General features: G+C 40.6%; 1 protein-coding gene across 1 annotated transcript in view; it reads left to right on the forward strand.

The window, feature by feature from the left end:
• The window catches only part of TMEM62 (transmembrane protein 62), a 47709-nt gene continuing 28822 nt past the window's right edge, over nt 1-18887 (forward strand). Inside the window, 6 exon segments of the mRNA XM_030559612.1 lie at nt 1-185; nt 7055-7166; nt 8808-8945; nt 13226-13271; nt 17226-17353; nt 17356-17366. Coding sequence (XP_030415472.1) covers nt 6-185; nt 7055-7166; nt 8808-8945; nt 13226-13271; nt 17226-17353; nt 17356-17366 — 615 coding nt within the window. The 5' untranslated portion in view covers nt 1-5.

An 18887-nucleotide genomic window follows, 5' to 3' on the forward strand; every position in this document is an offset into this window, starting at 1 on the left:
GGTCAATGGTTGTGGGGCCGGGGAGGATGCTGCGGCTGCTGGCGGGGCTGCTGGCGGCGGCCCTGGCGGCGCTGCTCCTGGACTGGTACGGCCAAGCGGGGCCTCAGCGTCTGAGCCAGCGCCGCTCCTTCGCTCGGGAGCCGGCCCCCGGGGCAGAGGCCACCAACCTCTTCTGGGTGGTGCAGGTGAGTGGGGGCGGGGCAGGATTCCGGCCTCCGTGTTCAGAGGCGGCGGCTGCAACAGGCCGCGCTACCCTCTCGGTGGCCGCTGGTGCCAGGCTTGTAGGGCTGGGCAGCCTGCGCGTTACCATGGCGATGACTTGGGGGGGGAAGCGTGGCCGTCTGGCCTGGCTTGGCGGCTGCCCACTGGCTGCAGGGGGTTCCGCTGAAGTAGAGCAGCGTGACGCGGGCGGTGGGGTGGCATAGCAATGTGGCGTGACTGTGGTGTGACGTCGGGGGATGTCATAGCCACGGTGATGCACAGCATGAGAGCTAAGGACTGGACGTGTCTGGCTGAAATATATTTCATGTTCAAAGTCTCTCAAAATGTCTATCTGTTGTGACCGGTTCTTGTGGTGATTCTGCCTGAAGTTGTGGTGATGGCCTGACTATATCAGGGTGAAATGGCAGTGGTGTGGGGTGTGATGTTCCATTTGCATGTCACTCCTGTTGTACTAGGGGAATGGTGTATCGAAATGTCATCATGGCGCAAGGTGCTGAAGTTTTGCAGGCCCTGGAAGTGTTATACTCTTGCAAGTCCAGGTTCCTGGATGCAAGATCTCTTAGCAGCCTTGAGGCACTATCAAATATCAGCATAGGTGCCACCCCTGTGTTGGGGTGAGCAAAGTGTGCCTCGTGGCCTCCTGTTACGTGTGGAGGTGGTGTGTGTGGGTTATTCCTCTAGATCAGTGTTTCCCAAACTTGGGACGCTGCTTGTGTAGGGAAAGTCCCTGGGGGCTGGGCCAGTTGTTTACCTGCCCCATCCACAGGTCTGGCTGATCGCTGCTCCCAATGTCTGTGGTTCGCTGCTCCAGGCCAATAGGAGCTGCTAGAAGCGGCTGCCAGTACATCCCTCGGCCCACGCTGCTTCCAGCAGCTCCTATTAGCCTGGAGCAGCGAACTGCAGCCAGTGGGAGCCGCAAACGGCTGGACCTGCGGACACAGCAGGTAAACAAACCAGCCCGGCCCTGCCAGGGGCTTTCCCTACACAAGTGGCATCCCAAGTTTGGGAAACACTGTTCTAGAAATGATGAGAGTGTCTGCTGGCTGTTCCTATTTATGCAAGTTTTTGCAGCTCTCAAGCTCTTGGCAAGTTGACAGTGTTGATCTTCCTTAGGCTAAGTTCTGGCATCTTTCCCCTAGTAAACTGGAAAATACTTTTCTTTTCCCAATCTCTCTCACAATTAACTGTAAGTAACGGGGCTTGACCAGTTACCAGACTGGCTGGAGGATTACATCGCTTTGTTTGAAGTAGATATGAAAGATGAGGGAGCTCATCCAGTTAAGTCAAGGGTTAATACCCTAGTGATACATCCAGAGTCCTGCCCTCAATGGTGGTGCTGTTCTGGAAGTGGTTAAATTCCTTTCTAGCTTCAAAAAATATTATTAGTTATTACTTCTAAATATAATTAAAAGTTAGAACACTTTTTATTTATATTGGTTTTTATATAAAACTTCCTAAAATACCAAATTTAAGATTTTAGTGTAAAACTCATTGATAGCATCTGAACTGGGTTGTCATATCTGAAATCTTTCCTTGGTCTTCATTTTTTCTCAAGTCTCTGTTGTCCAGTGCACATCTATAAGTTTGTATAAATGTTTAGATCATAGAATCATAGACTTTAAGGTCAGAAGGGACTATTATGATCATCTAGATCCATCAGCACTTAGTGTTTAATGTGCACCAATTTTTTATGTACTTAAAATAAATTCAGCTGAGATGTTCTGTATTGCTGCTGTTTAGTTATACTCTTTGGTAATTATTTTTTCTTTGACTATTTTGTAATGATTCATCCACCTTTCATGTCTATTAATAGATTCCTGTGGTTTTGTAATAGCTCCTATTTATTGTTGATGTGTGTTTTTGTTTTTGAGCTATGTGCTACATTTGACACTTCACTTTTATTCTGGTAAGTTTAGGGAAAAAATCTGCCCCTACATGTGCTCAACAATTTACTAACTTCAGCTGGAACTCCTTGTGCATAATCAAGAGTATTATTTTGTCCTCCTATTCTTCCTCCCACTCCTCTTCAATAGGTTTTCCCATATTTTAAGTTATTTTAAGTTACTTTTCTTCAACTCATGTAGGGCTTGTCATCATCGTAGAGTTATCTCAAGTTATAAATCAAGTGCTGCCACAACTCAAGTTCCATCCACATATGAAAAACCTTAAGTCAATGTGTAGTGGTGCTTTTACCTCTGGTGGGCCAGTCACTTTAAGTTATCAGCTACAGCTCAAGTTAACACAACTTGTCAGCTGCTAACATGGTCACTCTATTCAGTAGTCACTCTGTAGCTAACCCAGAGGTTCCCAAACTATTTGCGTTTGTGACCCCATTTTGAGACTTATTGTTTCCTGTTACCTCATACAGGAACAAAGCAACATAGTTGATGAGGAATCCAAGGAATTTACAAATTAAGTACATTAATTAATATGCTGTAATGCAGGAGTCTCAAACTAAAATAACTACGAGGGTCACATGAGGAGTACATTGGCCCAAGGGCCACATTTACTGACACCTCCCCTGTGCCGCCATCGGCTCCGCCCCACTCCACCCCTTCTCTGAGGCCCCACCCCTGCCCCACCTCTTCCAGCCCCTTCCCCCGATTGTGAGGCTTTGAGGCATGTGCGATGTGGTCAGGACCGGCGCTAGGGGTTTGAGCGCCCTAGGCGGATGGCAATTTCGCCGCCCCGCGTGCTGGTCCCACGGCTCCGCTGGAACTGCTGCAGTGGTGCCTGCGGAGGGTCCGGTGCTCCGTGGCTCTGGTGGAGCTGCCGCAGTCGTGCCTGCGGGAGTTCACCGGAGTCGCGCAAGCAGCCGATCGTCCGCAGGCACGACAGCAGCAGCTCCACCGGAGCCGCGGAGCAGCGGACCCTCCACAGGTACCACTACGGCAGCTCCACCGGAGCAGCCTGCCGCCCCCTCCGGCAAAATGGCGCCCACCATTTATTCTGGCGCCCTAGGCGATTGCCTAGGCTGCCTAAGTGGTAGCGCTGGCCCTGGATGTGGTAACTCACCTCAAAGGATGCCTTTGAGCTTGGCCAGAGGCTGACACGGCTCTCTAGAATTGTGATTGTTGATATGAAAAGTTCTTTTCAGCACTGGAAAAATGACCTTTGGTTTTCCAATGTGTTCCTTCTGAAGGGGTTCATAGTGTGACTCAGGTTTATTAGGCTTCATGCTTTTGCTAGAAACATGGTGTGATATTGCAGGCACTTTGGCGTTTCTTCGTTCTTGACCAAAACACTGGTGAAGCAATACTCAGAGAAAGCCTTGTTGTATTTGGAAACACGTTTCTTTGCACTAGACTCACTGCCAGAGGTTGAAGCAGATACTCTGTGTAAAAATGAGTCCATTGTGCCTCTTTTCACAAATGAGCAAGAGAAATTCATTGTTATGCAAATGAGGCCAGGACTTAGGAACAGCCTGCATTGTGATACTAGGGCAGCACAAAGACAGTGATTTAGGCGGGGGGTGTCGATATAAGATACGCAACTTCATCTACGGGAATACCGTAGCTGAAGTCGACGTATCTTATTTCGACCTACCTCCCATCCTCGTGGCATGGGATTGACGGCCGGCCCCGTTGACTCTGCTACCGCCGCTCACTCTGGTGGAGTTCCGGAGTCGACGGGAGCGCGTTCAGAGATCGATATATCGCGTCTAGAGAGACATGATATATTAATCCCGATAAATCGATCGCTACCGCTGATACGGCGGGTAGTCTGGAATACCCTTAGAATGATTCTTTATCAAGTGCCAACAGGGTATTCAGCATGGCATAAAAGAAGATATAGGCTCCACCTTAAGAAGCTTACAAGCACTGCAGATTCCCATTTCAGAAAAGGCTATCACAGACTCCTGACAGTTCCAGCAGAGAAGATGCTCTGTTGATAAGGCTGCACCGCACAGGATCTTCTGTATTGAAGTCCCTCCTCTGGCTGCTCGCAGCTACACAGTGCAAATGTCCAAGTTGGTGTTTGCATAGCAGCATGTCCAGACCTGCTCCACAAATGTCGCCCCATGAGGCCGCCATTTTGATCTACAAAATAGTGGCCTCTGCACAATGTGACCTTGCACACATCATACATGTGAGGTAACACCATGAAGAGGCCACAGTTCTGTAGAGAAAAATGGTAGCCACTTGGCATAGCAATTGTGGAGAAAGTGGCCAGGTTCAGGGGCAGATGGCATTGTCTCGCAGGCAACTCTAGCCTTTTGGACCCATGATCCATCTGCTGATGGCATGACCTCATTTGGGGTCATGACCCATAGTTTGGGAACTGCTGAGCTAACCTCTTGAGTCCCTTCCGGCCCTTTGTTTGTTTCTATGAGTGTTATTTTGCAGCTTGGCTGCTCTCACTCAAGCTAGGCTAATTAAAGAGGTGTTAACTCAAACTACCTACACTGAAGTTATCTCTGCAGAGTGAGTTTGTCTTTAATTTCGGTAATATTGAAATGTTCCTGACTTTCAAATATGTCTTTACTAAATCTGCAATCTTGTCGACCATGTATAAATCTTTAACAGCTGCTTTATCATTAACCCGCTTTGGTTAATTTCCAACGGCTAAATCCAAAATAAACTTTGATCTTGGGGGAAATGTGCTTCTGGCTCCATGGTGATTCCACAAGGCTAATTCGAGGTCAGTGTCTAGATATAAATCCACACAATCAGTATTTGACCTTTTTTACAGCCCTTCCTTTATCTGCATGAACAGTTCCTGCTTTGCTTTCTCTTGTTATCCTGCAGTTCTGTAATGTTTCTGTGACGTCTTTCATTCTGTATTAGTTGTGCACTAGTCTAAACTGTCACATTATAGATATTTTGCATATATGATTTGTTTTTGCCCCAGATGGAATCACCTCCCCTGTCCACATGATCACTCCTCCAGTTCAGCTGTTGTTTTGACACATGTTGAGATTTATTTCCTCCTCCCATCCCTGCCATCTTCTGTGATTCTCATGGGGTCCTGAGGATCTCCATAACTTTCAAATCTTTCCACTTCAACTCCACATTACAGTCAACATTCTTTTAGCTAAGGAGGACTGAAACTGATTCTTTCCAGTGTCTGATTATGTCACTGCTGCGTAAGAAAAACACTCCTTTCTGTGCAGCGCTCCCAGGCCCTGTTATATGTTCATGATTATTTTCAAGGAGATAGCAGGGAGGGTTCTTGTTTGCATTCCAGGGGACATTACGATGTATAAATTGAGTAGGGAAACTACATTTTTTTCCTTACCATAGATCAGTAATGCAGTGTGTGATAAGTGTGAGGAACACATGGACAAAATGTCAACGTTACATTAGCATATTTTTAACAAATAAAATATTACCTACCTTTAATTTTCACCAAATAAGTGACTAAACAGCGAGTCTTCATTTTACTAATATCAGTTATGTCTCACATGCGATGACAACAGGACTAGATGGAGAGAGAAGTTTGACTTTTTGGATCCCCGATTTAAAGGAAAACTGCAACTTATTTTCAGTAGTGTTATCACTTTATTTAGGTGTAAAAATGAGCAAATTGTAGAATCAGTAGAACTTCACTACTTTGCATACCAAAGATTACAGTTTTGCCGCACTTCTCAGTGAAGGTGTAATTGAGCTGTTGTAGTGATGTTTCATGTTACTAAGACCTCATTATTTTCACAAAATATTTATTAGTATTTAGCATCAAACATAACATGTCAAATAATGAATATGGTATACTTATGATGCATTACCTTTGCTTTTTTGTTGTGCTATCTCTTTACTCTCTAGTTCATTAATTTGCGACCAGCATAACTATCATTAGTACAAATTAGTGAGGTTCATAATATTTTGAAATAGCTATGAAATATAACAATTATTATTTGTTTAATATACATTTACTTGTCTTGGGGTCTGGCTCTGATATAGAGACAACTCCCATAGAGGTTGGTGGGAGATTTTCTTGAACAAGTACTACAGAATCAGGTTCCAAGACATAAGAATTCTTATCGTTGCAGTCTTCCTTCAAATGGCTGAAAAGTAGAGAGGAAGCTATGACTATTTATTTTTTATTTATTTGCACCTCAGCTTTTTTAGATTAGCTATACGTGTTTGTGTGAGTTTGGTTCTTATAAAAATGAACTAATAACTTTAAATTAGAGCCTGGTTTATTGTTGGCAAGTACCGTGCAATCGTCTACACAAGGCACTTCAGTCCTAACCTGCCTTATTTACAAATGTCCATGAAGAGCTATGAAATGAACAATCTAATTTTCATTTGTGAGGTATTCAGGATTTGAACACAGGTCTCCTGAGCTGAAAGACTAATGTATAGTAATCCATTATATCTAGCTTAAAGAAAAGTGATTGAAAGTCTTTGCTGACAAAGTAAACCATAATTCAAACAAATTTGTTCTGTCTGGTCTTTTTTCAATCCTATCTAACCTAATAATTTCAAATGTGGAATTATTCGAATGTCTTGGTTCAAAAGAAAAGCTACCTTCAAAATATATAAAAGGTCTAGTAATCCTTTTTGGATAGCCCTCACATTGATGAAGGCATTTCTAATTGATCCAGTACACTTTTTGTTTAGTTTTAATAACCATCTGTCATTCTTGAGATAAGACTTGTCACTTGATCTCTGCATGGGTGATTTTTAGAAATCTTTGAGCAAAGCTATTGGAAAATTATTTGAGTCCTGGTCTGAAACTACTAATTTATTCTCAAGTCCTGTTTAGTTTTAGATGGTTCTTGCTTGGCAAAACATTTAGAGTTGTTTCTGGCAGTGATCTTTCCCTAAATATATTTTTTGGTCTCTTCTTCTGTGATACAATATCTTTATCCAATATATTCTTTCTGTAGGTATCAGACATTCACATCAGTAGGTTTCGGGATCCCAAACGAGTTCCTGACTTTGAAAAGTTCTGTTCTGAAACAATTGATATAATTCAACCAGTGCTTGTTTTAGTGACAGGTAAGCAATTCAGAAATTATATTTCTTCCTATTGCCCCTTCCTTGATAATACATTCAGACAAGAAAAATGTCTAGCTCAGGGGTCGGCAACGTTTCAGAAGTGGTGTCTTCAATTATTCACTCTAATGTAAGGTTTCGCGCACCAGTAAAACATTTTAATGTTTTTAGAAGATCTCTTTCTATAAGTCTATAATATATAAGTAAACTATGGTTGTAAAGTAAATAAGGTTTTTTAAATGTTTAAGAAGCTTCATTTAATTAAATTAAAATGCAGTGCTCCCCGAACCGATGGCCAGGACCCAAGCAGTGTGAGTGCCATTGAAAATCAGCTCACGTGCCACTTTTGGCACCCCGGTGCCATAGGTTGCCTACCCCTGGTCTAACTTCTCAAAGTAAAATGTCAAAGCTTAAGGCATCTTAATTATGAAAATCAAATTGCAGCTGAAAAAACAGTTGTTAGTCCAAGAAAGATACTTTCTTATGCCCAGCAGAATTTGTATTGTTTTAATTTATTCTACAGGTGCAAGCAGCAGAAGGTTAATAGTGAATTTTTACTGCTCATCACCACTGACTGTGACTAGGTAGTGCACACATCGGTGCATTCTGAAGTTTTCCTTACAGTTCTGCCAATGCACATCAGTCCTGGGTCTCAGTACAGATCCTATCAACTCATTTCATACACAGACTAAAAAACAAGCACAGATTTGGTGGTAGAGCCCAGTATGTGTATATTCTGAGGGTAAAAAGAAGAACTCCTATTCAGTTATATAACCTTTTTGTAATTGTGAGAACTCATTTTACTTATTTGCATTGCTCATGTTCTTTTGACCATATGTCATATCAGACGAGTAAAAGAGACATAAGCTGTTTATTTAACTGTTCTGCCACAATTATCAATAAGGATCAGTATTTATTAAATGATCTGAGGAGACTTTGCAGTAACAGCTGTATGAAAGACTCCAGAATCTAAGTGCTAGCAGGGTCACTAGACAGAGTTTGTACTGTAAATGAATATCTCATTTGTTGTACAAAATTGCTTCCCAGACAGCTTTTTGCATAAATTATAGCAGTTCAGAAACATTTTAATCTATTTTTAGAGATAGTTAAACAATGTGCATCATTTAAGTAAAGGAAGAAGGGTTTAAAATACAGACTCCTACGGAAAGTAAAATGAAAATGTGAACAAACGGCGGGGGGACACCTCATATTTTAATTGGTACTGAAACAGGCGATGGCTGATCTTCTATACTAGGAAATATAGCAGTTAACTTTGTGACAAGATGTTTTCATTATTTCTTATTGAGGATTCTGCCTTAGTGTTTTCAAAATGTAATGCTTTCTTGTAAAATCTTTCTCGCTTATAGGCAAGAATGTGGCATTAAAGAGTGCTGCCATGACATGTTAAACACAAGTGTGAATGTAACTGATAGCCAAGTCAGGGCACCTATTGTGTAAGAGGGCTTTACCTTATAGTAATAAATCTAGTACCAAATGGCAGTAAGCACTAGAATGTGTTCACAGAAGGCCTGTCATTGTGTTGAGCGTAAGGCATGTACGTTGCATGCTTGCATTATATAGCTCTTCTGTGTGATTTATGAAGAATGTAGCATGTGGTTCAGTCTTGGCCTTGTGCACTTACAGGTGATTTGACAGATGCCAAAACAAAAGATAAACTGGGCTCTGAGCAGATTGAGGTAGAGTGGCAGACTTACCAGTTGATCCTGAAGAGATCAAGAGTCATGGAGAAAACCAAGTGGATAGACATCAAAGGGAATCATGGTAAGAGAGAGCCAAGAAACTAATAGTTTAATGAAGGACCCAAATAATCCCAGGAAAATAAGAAACCTAGTCTAGTCAAATGGAAGTTGTAGTCACCTTCCATTTTAAGATGCTAATATTCATTAAGATACTGGTATATGTTAGACCTCCTAAGATAGGGTTGCCAACTGAGGGCCCAATTCACTGAAGTCAATGAAGTGTTTTTGTCTATAGGGATTGTAGGATTGGCCTTTAGAGAACAAGGAGAAAGGCTTTCCCTTGCTTCTTGCTGCTGTCTGGCTAATAACTGAGTAAAATGTTAAAAGGAACTCATTTAAACAAACAATCACATAGATAGGTCTAGCTCCTGACACACAGAAGGGATTTCTGAAGGAGTTTCTGAAACACTTCTGCAGTTTTCACAAATAACACCTTCTTGACCAATTAAAAACTGAACTACCTTAGTTTCTCTACCTCCACTTGTAAACATTTTAGCTTATGACTACTTTTTTCTCTTTGAGTTTAAACCCAAATGAGCAGTCAAATTATTTCCAATGTTAAATTAACTGCAGCAATAATGGCAGCAAACAAATAAATAAACAAAAGTTCAGCTTTCAAATACGGACAGGCTTTCGGATCAGTTTACAAATTTCATTGCACCGGGATTTTTGTTTGTAAATGTTTCCTTTAGGTTTCTTATTGTGAGACTAAAACTGTTTACAACAGTGAACCCCAGAAAAACAAATTATACAGAAGTGAATCTTCTGTCAGATTGTCACCAGAGTGTCTCTTTACCTGCTCCCAGTATGTGAGTCAGTGCTAAGTGAGAGAGAATGAATTCTGCCTTTCCTCTCATATCTACTTGGTTATGCAGCTTCACAATTTCATTAGTTTCTACTTAGCTCCTTCCTGTTCCCGCATGATAGTATTCCTATGTCGTTAATGAATTTAGAGATGAAACCTGATGTACCTTTCCTCTTCAATGAAAGGGTATTGGTTATAATCCTGAACACTACATTGTGGAGTCTCAACAACTCATCACTCTCCTGACAGTAAATTCCTTGTGAAGGGAAATTCAGAAACATACTGATCACCGATAAAGGACTGTACTGAGACTGCATGCCGCATTCTTCTCATTATTCCACAGTCTTCACACCCTGAAGGCCCCTCATCAGTGTGAATTCCCTTCACTGTGAGGGGCTGGACATGTATCTCTCAGATCACTTTCAGTACCTTTTCTTTAGTTGTCAAGAACATTGCTAAAGATTAATCTGAGATCACCCAGATTAATTTTCATTGGTAACAAATGTTCCTTCTAATTTATTTTCTGTGTAAGGAATGAGTGTAAGTGCAAATTAAATACTTAGGAACGCATGCTCTTTCCCCCTCCATGTTCACATTTGTTTGTTTATTCACTCTCACTTATTCTTGTTCAATCCTATTCCTACCCACTCTCCTAAATTCCATTATGTTCACTACTCTCTCCTTTTATCACTGTTTTCCTCTCATTTGCTCATTTTCCCATCCGTTATCTTTTCCCTCGTTGACATTCTCCCTCGTCTTATCTGTGTCCTCTTTTTCCCTTCTCCTCCCAAAATCAACTGTTGACCAACCATCTCTTAAAGTGTTTTTCCTTATAACTAGTTTTTTTTCAGCATAAACTGCCTTGTGCCCATGCACACAAGTTAATTTTTTTCAGTTTTTCTGGCTTTTTATTCCACTTTAATTAATCCACTTAGGAAGTGACATAACTCATATCAGAATGAGTTACTTCAGTATGGAAATCAATCCTAGAACTGTGCAAGAAGAAGATTCGGCAAGACAGCCAAGATCTCTTTGTACGCCCAACCTGAGCGAGAGACCCAGGCACAAACTGGACCTGAGATGGCTCCTGAGACCCAGGCATTAAGCACCCAGTGTGCAATGGCTCTCACAGAGAGAGCACTATCAGTTTGCTGAATGCCTGGCAAAACCTTCGAGGGAAGTGAAAGAGTACAAGGGAGGAGACAGTTGCTGACCTTGTGATAGCATCCCAGCAGAGCGCCAAAAGACAGAAGATTAGAGGGAATTTTCATGTTCCAGAATAAAAACAGGAGAGAGGAGGACAGGGATTAGTCAAGGGAATATACAGAGAAAGGGACCATCAAGGAAAAGATGTTGGACATGATCACAGAAGCAGACCAACCTACTGGAAAACAATGTGTTGCTTGAATCATGCCCAATACACCAGCCTAGCCACGGCCTGTAGTCTTTTGAGAACACAGGATATTGGGAACAGTTACAAGGGACAGGCCCTTCCCATGCCACTTCATTCCGTAAGAGAAGGAAAACAGCTTCAAACCCATTTACACATTTTTATGACTCTTTCTGCATAAAAATGTTTGAACTCAGCATTTGGAGCATGTGTGCCCTATTTCCAATGGTTTTAACTTTGTTCTGTGTTTGTTTAAATCAATAAGGACTTTTTATTTACAACTCTACTTTCATTGAGGTACAACTCCCGCTTAATAACGTCAGTTCCTAAATAATATCACACAAAGAGAATTAATTTTCTTTGGTTATTACATTTTCCTCTGCTACACCCTGATCTCAAAGTAGGAGTACAATGCTTCTTTAACCAATTGGGGCATTTTGCAGAGGGCAACCTCACAGGATGATAACAATTCTACAAGTCTCTTTACTCCTGCTTTGATGAGGCTCTTTCCCTTGCTCTCATAGATGTTGTGCAAAACACAGCAAGCAACTATAACATGAAGCATATATTTCTCAGAAGGATCCAGCCTTGTCATACGACACCAATACCTTACCTTCATTCTTCCAAATGTGCACTCTGTTGCGTTCTGCAGCTGCTCAGGAATTTCTTTCTCCTATTCAGGTGTCCAGTAAAAGGCTTCATAACTTCAGAAAGCTATGTTTCCCAGAATGACAGGAGAGCACAACATCGTTAATATCTATGATGGTCTTTGGAGCAAAAATCCCTTTTTTTTCATTGCATAAAGTGGAAATGAGTTCTAAAGACTATAGACCTTTTCAGGACCATCCCACATGACTTGTATAGCGGCACTAATAGACCCAATCATGCAAATCCATAACCTCATGGTCATTGCCTCTGTGCATAGATGTGGGTTACCAACAACCCTCTCAATATCAGCACAAACTTACATGACAGCAAACCTGAAAATTGATCTACCAATATCAAACTGGTTAGCTACTAATCTGTAGCAATTGGGGTGGTAGGCTACTAGGTGCTGTTAGACATGCATTCTCTATGCTGATGAAAATTTCTGATGTTGGTGTTCCACCACTGAAGCTCTGTGGTGAGCTATACACAAATCTCTAAGAAAGTAGTCTTCTGTACCCTGAACTTCTGCCACCACTGCAGGTCATCCTAGTTCTGGCATTACTATCTTGTCCTGCAAGTTGGTGATAGTTGGCCAAGCTCAAAAGTGGTGCTCCATTGTGTGAAGCTGCTCCAGTAGCAGTTATTTCTACTTTATCTTTTTCCGGTAGCAATATCCATATGGCATCATGGTAGCTATACTTGTGTCTGTCTTCCAGCTTATATAGCTATATGACTGCCAGTGCATTTAGAGCTCCCACTGGCAAAGAGGGAGATACCTCAGTCTAGAAAGCTTCTTTCTGTGGCAGGCGCTGCAGCTGTGCATGCATGTGTCTTAGGTCTTGTTTGCAGCAAACTGTGGTATAAATCTAGCGTGTTGCAGACTGTGTCCATTTGGCCTTGTTGCCATAGCTTTGTGTGCTTGCCCATCACACTTGTGTGCTTTTGCCATGTACCTAGAGTGTGTTGACCTACCAGGCTTTGTAAAGGGAATAGATTAAAGCACATTGGGAAACTTTTAGCATGTGGCAGCAGGTTCCACACAGACACTTAGTGCATGGCAGATTAGTGCTGGTTAGATTTACATACCAGATTGTCATAAACTAAGTGTTTGCGTAGACAAGCCTTTAGAGAGAAATTTGCTGTGACCTAACCAGTCTCCAGAGGTTAAAAGCTAGCACACTAGTCTATCACTCAGACAGGTGCTTTGAGCTTGTCAGAGGTATGCTCTGTATCTCCAGATGCATAGATATAAAGAGTTAAGAAGAAGGCTGCTGAATCCAGATGATTTCACATGGCAAGCAACAATACTTCATGAATTTTAATGGGAATAGAGAGAAAGTTACAGACAATACAATATGCCAAAGCCTGCTGAGACTGCTGTCCAACAGTGAGCAATAGAAGACTCGGAGCAATAGTTGGCTTCATCTGAATGGTCTCTTTTCTTTCTCTTTTACTGCAGATTCATTCAACATTCCACACTTGGACAGCATCCAAAATTACTACAGGTACTTTTTTTTTTTTTTTAATACCTCACTGAGTCCATAAATCCAAGAGCAAAGTGAATTGTGTTGCAGACAGGGAATAGTCTGTTTTTTAGCTCACCTCTGCCAATACACATCATGACCAATTTTTTTTTGCCAGCATAGGGCTCTGTTTGGTTTTGGTGTCCCAATATTCCCCTATTATCCACTAACATTTGAATGGGCTGCTACAAGAAGGCAGAGTATCTTTTGCTCACCCTTTTAATCTCTCCGTCCTGTATGTTTTGTAGCTGTGCCTGTTAACAATTCTTGTCCTAACTAGGAAGTCCTCAGAACATCATGTGTTCATTCTCCCCCAGAGCACTTGAGTGACCAACTTGTGTGCCATTGGCATTTTAGAAGGATTCTCTTATCATCCTTTTCATTTTCTGGTGTTCCCTTCTGCAGCCCCAAGAATATTTACATCTACACAAAGGAGGGACCCTACCCGAGCTGGTTCATCAGCTCTGAGGAAGTTAGGAAAATGAATATAGACATAGGTGAGAAAAGAAGATAACTCTCAGGAATAAATTGGAGATTCAGATATAAAGATTTAGTGGAACGGTTCAGGAAATGTATAAATAGCAGATGAAAGTCAGAAGAAAATCATTCTCCATTAGTAAGTAGGACTACAACAATGCATTGGTAGGCTAAAGATGTGAAAAATACATAAGTGCTTAAACTCTAATTCTGTCAGCCTCCAGGTAGAGTCTTCAGTGTTGCATTAGCCTGGGGTCTTATCTGGCTGTTGCTTCCAGGTCCTTCCTGTCCCTATACGTAGGGTGACCAGATGTCCCGATTTTATAGAGACAGTCTGATATTTGGGACTTTTTATATAGGCACCCTATTACCCCCCACCTCCTGTCCTGATTTTTCACATTTGTTATCAGGTCACCCTACCTACACATCAATCTGTCACCTGAATTTAGTGATGCTTTCAACTGGGCTAGCTGAAACAGCTGGAGGATGTAGGTTAGAACACAGATTCTAATTTCATTTGGTCTGGAAACCCACCTTCTTGGCAGGGAGAGCACAGGCTAAATCACTAGAGTGTAGATAGCCCTCCAGTGCCTTCCATGTGCCGGAAGGACAGATGAGTTTTCCCCACAATTCAGTGGGAAAGAATCAGAGCAGCTGAGCTTACTGTAGCGCAAAACATGGGATATGTCCTCGCAAGAACACATAGGGGATGCAGCACCATTGAGACCTGGTAGCTTTGGTGTGGCTTTGCAGTCTTGCTCCTTGCCTCTGGGGTAAGCCAGCTGCTCAGAACTGGGAGGCAGGCTACCTCTGCTGTAAAGACATATCCTTGCTGAAGGAGACTGGAAAAGCACAGAGGAGGAGAGATGAGGTTGAATTCTGCTCTTTAAATTTGAGCTGATTTGTTTTTATGGAATTGTTTTTGGCACTAGATAAATTCCTTAAGTAACTGTATTTTGTCACTTAACGCAGATTGATATTCCCATATATGTTATAAGCATATATGTCTCTGACCTCACCTGCTTTACACCAAGACTATATTTGGCCCATACACTGTAAACTCCTTTGGATCTATCATTATAAATTATGTAAAGGTGCCATTCCAGATGGTCAGTTTCTGAACACTCCAGTGTTGGAGGTGAGTGGGGGAAGGAAATGTTTTTCATCCTTAAATATAAATTACATTAGTTTTAGTAAATTTTTATAACTATGTTTAGTTATCTTGCTGCTTGCGGCAGGTCCTAAAGACGAGACTCTGGTTGCCTCCTGTATTGGGACTGAAAAACTGCACTGAAATCCTTAAATACTGTTAAGCATCAGTAAAAGGCAGGCTGTTATATGGGAGGATAAGACTCATTCATCTGGTGTCCAAATGAAATAATATTAGGATTAAGGGTGGGGAGGAAGGGAGAAGAAGAAGATGGCAGAGTAGAAGGAAGGATTATGGAGGCATTTTCCTCAAATTAAACAGGACTAGGCAATGATTCAGAACAATAATTCTTTTGTCTGGGTCAAAAGGGAGACCCCCATCCCCTGTCTCTGTACGCTTCCAGGAAAACATTGTTCTTTGTTGCACACCTTTATAGTACTGTAGCTTGCAGGATGTTAAAAATAAAAAAGGTGGGGAGTGTGTGCTTTCTCAGCATTACATGCCTCTGTTAACTGTTCAGTATTAAATGGTAAAAGGCAGCAATTGTACTTAGAATTGAAAGGTTTAGCAAAATGATATGATTTTATTTTTAACTCAAGAATGGCAGTGCCTATTATTTCTCTGCCTCATGAACAAAGGGGGTAAAACTCAAATCTGTTCAACATACTTTAAGTGGGAGTAAAACAGAGCCTGCTTAGGGCGGTGATATCAAACTCCCAGATTTTTCTTATTGCAATTCGTGAGGTGCTGTGTTAAGGCAGTCCTAAACCGTACGTTTGGTAAAATAGTCTATGTAGTATTAAAAGATGATCATTCCAATTGCAGTGTTGATACATGCTCAGTAAACTTATTTTTAAGGTATTGTTTTTTTCTTCTCTTCAACCCTAGATTCTGGCCTTTTACAATTATTCTAATTGGTGGAGGTTACAAATTCCATTTTCTGGGTGCATTAATTGAACAGAACAAATTATTTCCATATTTACATTGATGGACATTTTAGCCAGTACATACTGTGGGACTTAGAAATGCCAGAATTAAAAACAAAAAACTCAGCTAATCGTAGAATTTTACACAATTATAATTTAGATGTCCTAAAAAAATTATCAACTTTCATTTGCGCATCTTAATAAATGTCATTGGCTGGAAGATTGACTCCTTGTCCTAATGTAGCAAAGGACTAAAATCTCTTTGAAGAAAATGATACTTTCATCAATCTTTATTTAGAACTCAGCAATGTCTAGTGTTAAGGACACCTGTATACCAGAAAGAAACATTTATTCTATACCTCTTTCCTTTATTAAAAACTAGTATAATGCCTTGAACAGGAACATTAATTTCCATCTCTCCCTATTTTTAAAAACCTCTTTTCAGAATAAATTAATTCCAACACTTGTATTAAGTAATGTGAAAAGGAAAGCCAATTTGTTTGTTCCTTCTGCTTCCCATAGGGTCTGGAAAGGTGTTTTTTTTGTTTGGTTGATTGTTGGTTGTTTTTTTTTTAAATCTGCTTGTATTTTATATAAGAAATTCAAGTCTTGTTTTTCCTGTGACTCTGTGGGTGACTGGAGAACTGGTAGGATTATGACAGCACAACAACCAGGAAAGTTAAACTTGAGTGATAGGAGGAGTTATTTTTATTCATGTTTAAAAGTTTTTGTGTGGTGTGCTGTTTTTTGTTTTGTTTTGAGGGTGTTTAGAAAACACTTAACAATTCAATACCCAATCCTTTCAGCTAATGGCTTAAATTTTTTTATAGTCCATATTAAAATCATCTAGGAAAGAACTCTAGTAACATAGGGAAGACAAGATTTGACATTCCTCATATTTCTAAGGAAGTAAACAAAAAAAAAATAAATTTCCCCAAAAAGTCCTTTCAGGCCTTCTCTGTATACCAAAAATAAACACAGGATACAAGCCCAACTTGTTTCCTCTGCAGGTCTCCTTTAATTAGAGTTGTAAGTGGCTCTGCTACACTGTCATTCAGATGATTTGCCTGGTGTTGTCCTGCATTTGTTCCTGTCCTTTATCTGTAAAGAGCACCATTTTGTACAGGGAAAACATCTACTCTGACCCTTCTTTTAACCATTTGAATGCTAACCTGGTTTTAACTCTAGTATGTGGTACATGGGTCAGAATGTTTGTCCTTTTTGAAGTATAGATCTTCCAATGCCATTAGATCTTTAGAATGGACTTCTCCTCAATAGGAAGATGGAATTTAATGGGAAATCTTAACATTTGTTCTATATCTTTTCCCTTTTGCCACTGCTCCAAACTTTTCTGACTGCAATATTTCCATCTTGTTTTGGCAGGAAGTACTCTGCCTGGCATAAGGATGGCTCTTTCCATTACGTGCATAGGACGCCTTTTGGAAACTATTCATTCATCTGTGTGGATGCCACCCTCAGCCCAGGCCCCAAGAGACCATACAATTTCTTTGGATTCTAAACATGGTACTGTAGAAGAATTTGCATTCCAGTTCACTAGCTGCTGGTACTTCCTGTAATATATGGTTTGGTATTTGTTTGTTCTTTTTTTAAAGAGAGAAATGTCTCAAACTCTAATGAGAATGACAAAGTGGATGAGGTAATATCTTTTAAAGGAACCACTTCCGTTGATGAAAGAAACAAGCCAAGTTTTTGAGCTACATGGAACTCTTCCTCTGTGTACCTTGAAAACTTGTCTTTCATCAACAGAAGTGGGTCCTATAAAAGATGTTACCTCACCTACCTTTCTCTCTCATATCCTGGGACCAACAGAGCTATAACACTTCAAGCTCTACATTCATCTAAAGATAGTCTTTGTATGTTAATATTGTTTTGTCTTTCCTTAAGAAAATTAATGTTTCTTACATCATACTCTAAAGTAGGAGACAAATTTTTTTTTTCTCTTTTTTGCAAGGAATAATATGTCATTCCAATACCAAAACACAGATTGAAAGGCTTTTTTTTTTTTTTTTTTTAAAGGACACTGTCAAGAACTTCCTATGTTTTTTGTTTTTGTTGCACATCAATGTTGGTATCAGCCCCTTTGAAGCTTTAAAATAAAAAATGCTTTCCTTCCCAGTTCTGTCTTTTTTGATTTGTTAAACATGTTCCTTGTGTGTTTGTTTCTCTTTTGTTTATGTTCTTATTTGTGCACGAAATCATCAATTATTTGAGAAGATGTGGTACTGCAGTCCATGAACCTTATGTGAAAGATGATTTGTATCCTAAGTATAGAGGTTTGGACCATTTGAATGAGATGTAAAACTCAGGTCCTGTTCTCTTGTGATCGTTAAAGATGCTATTGCAATATTTGAAAAAGTAGAAACATTAATCCCAATGTTTAGGTCAAATTCCAATTCAAATAGTTGCATTTTGCTTCCCTGAATTCCCTCTCTAGTTTCTGATGGATATGATATTCTTTTTGATTTATTCTCCTAAAATGTTGTTAGTGTTGCTATTTTCTGTTAAACAGATGTCATCTCTGCCCCTGAGATGACTGCATTCAGTGATGAGTAAAATGTTCCCTAACTTTTACCTACCTCAATGAGTGTTGAGGCTAAGGGCTCATCTGCACATGCAAGTTATTCTGGAATAATTTTGGGTCTAAATTTAAAGCCAAAAAGTTATTCCAAAATAGTGGACACACTATTCAGTTATTCTGGAATTACTCCATGTACACCTCTACCCTGATATAATGCCACCGGTATAACACGAACTCAGATATAACGTGCAGCGCTCCGGGCGGGGAGGTCCGCGTGCTCTGGCAAATCAAATCAAGTTCAATATAACGTGGTTTCATCTATAACACGGTAAGATATTTTTGGCTCCCGAGGACAGCGTTGTATCAAGGTAGAGGTGTGTAGAAAAGCCCTAAGTAAGTTAATGTTTGTAAAGCTCTTGGAGATAGTTGTAGGAAAGGTGCTATAGTACGTGCAAAATACAGTAGTATTGTTCTTATTGTTTGTTCTAATTTATGCTGGATGCAGT

Source organism: Gopherus evgoodei, chromosome 4 (assembly GCF_007399415.2).
Source record: "Gopherus evgoodei ecotype Sinaloan lineage chromosome 4, rGopEvg1_v1.p, whole genome shotgun sequence".
Lineage (NCBI taxonomy): Eukaryota > Metazoa > Chordata > Testudines > Testudinidae > Gopherus > Gopherus evgoodei.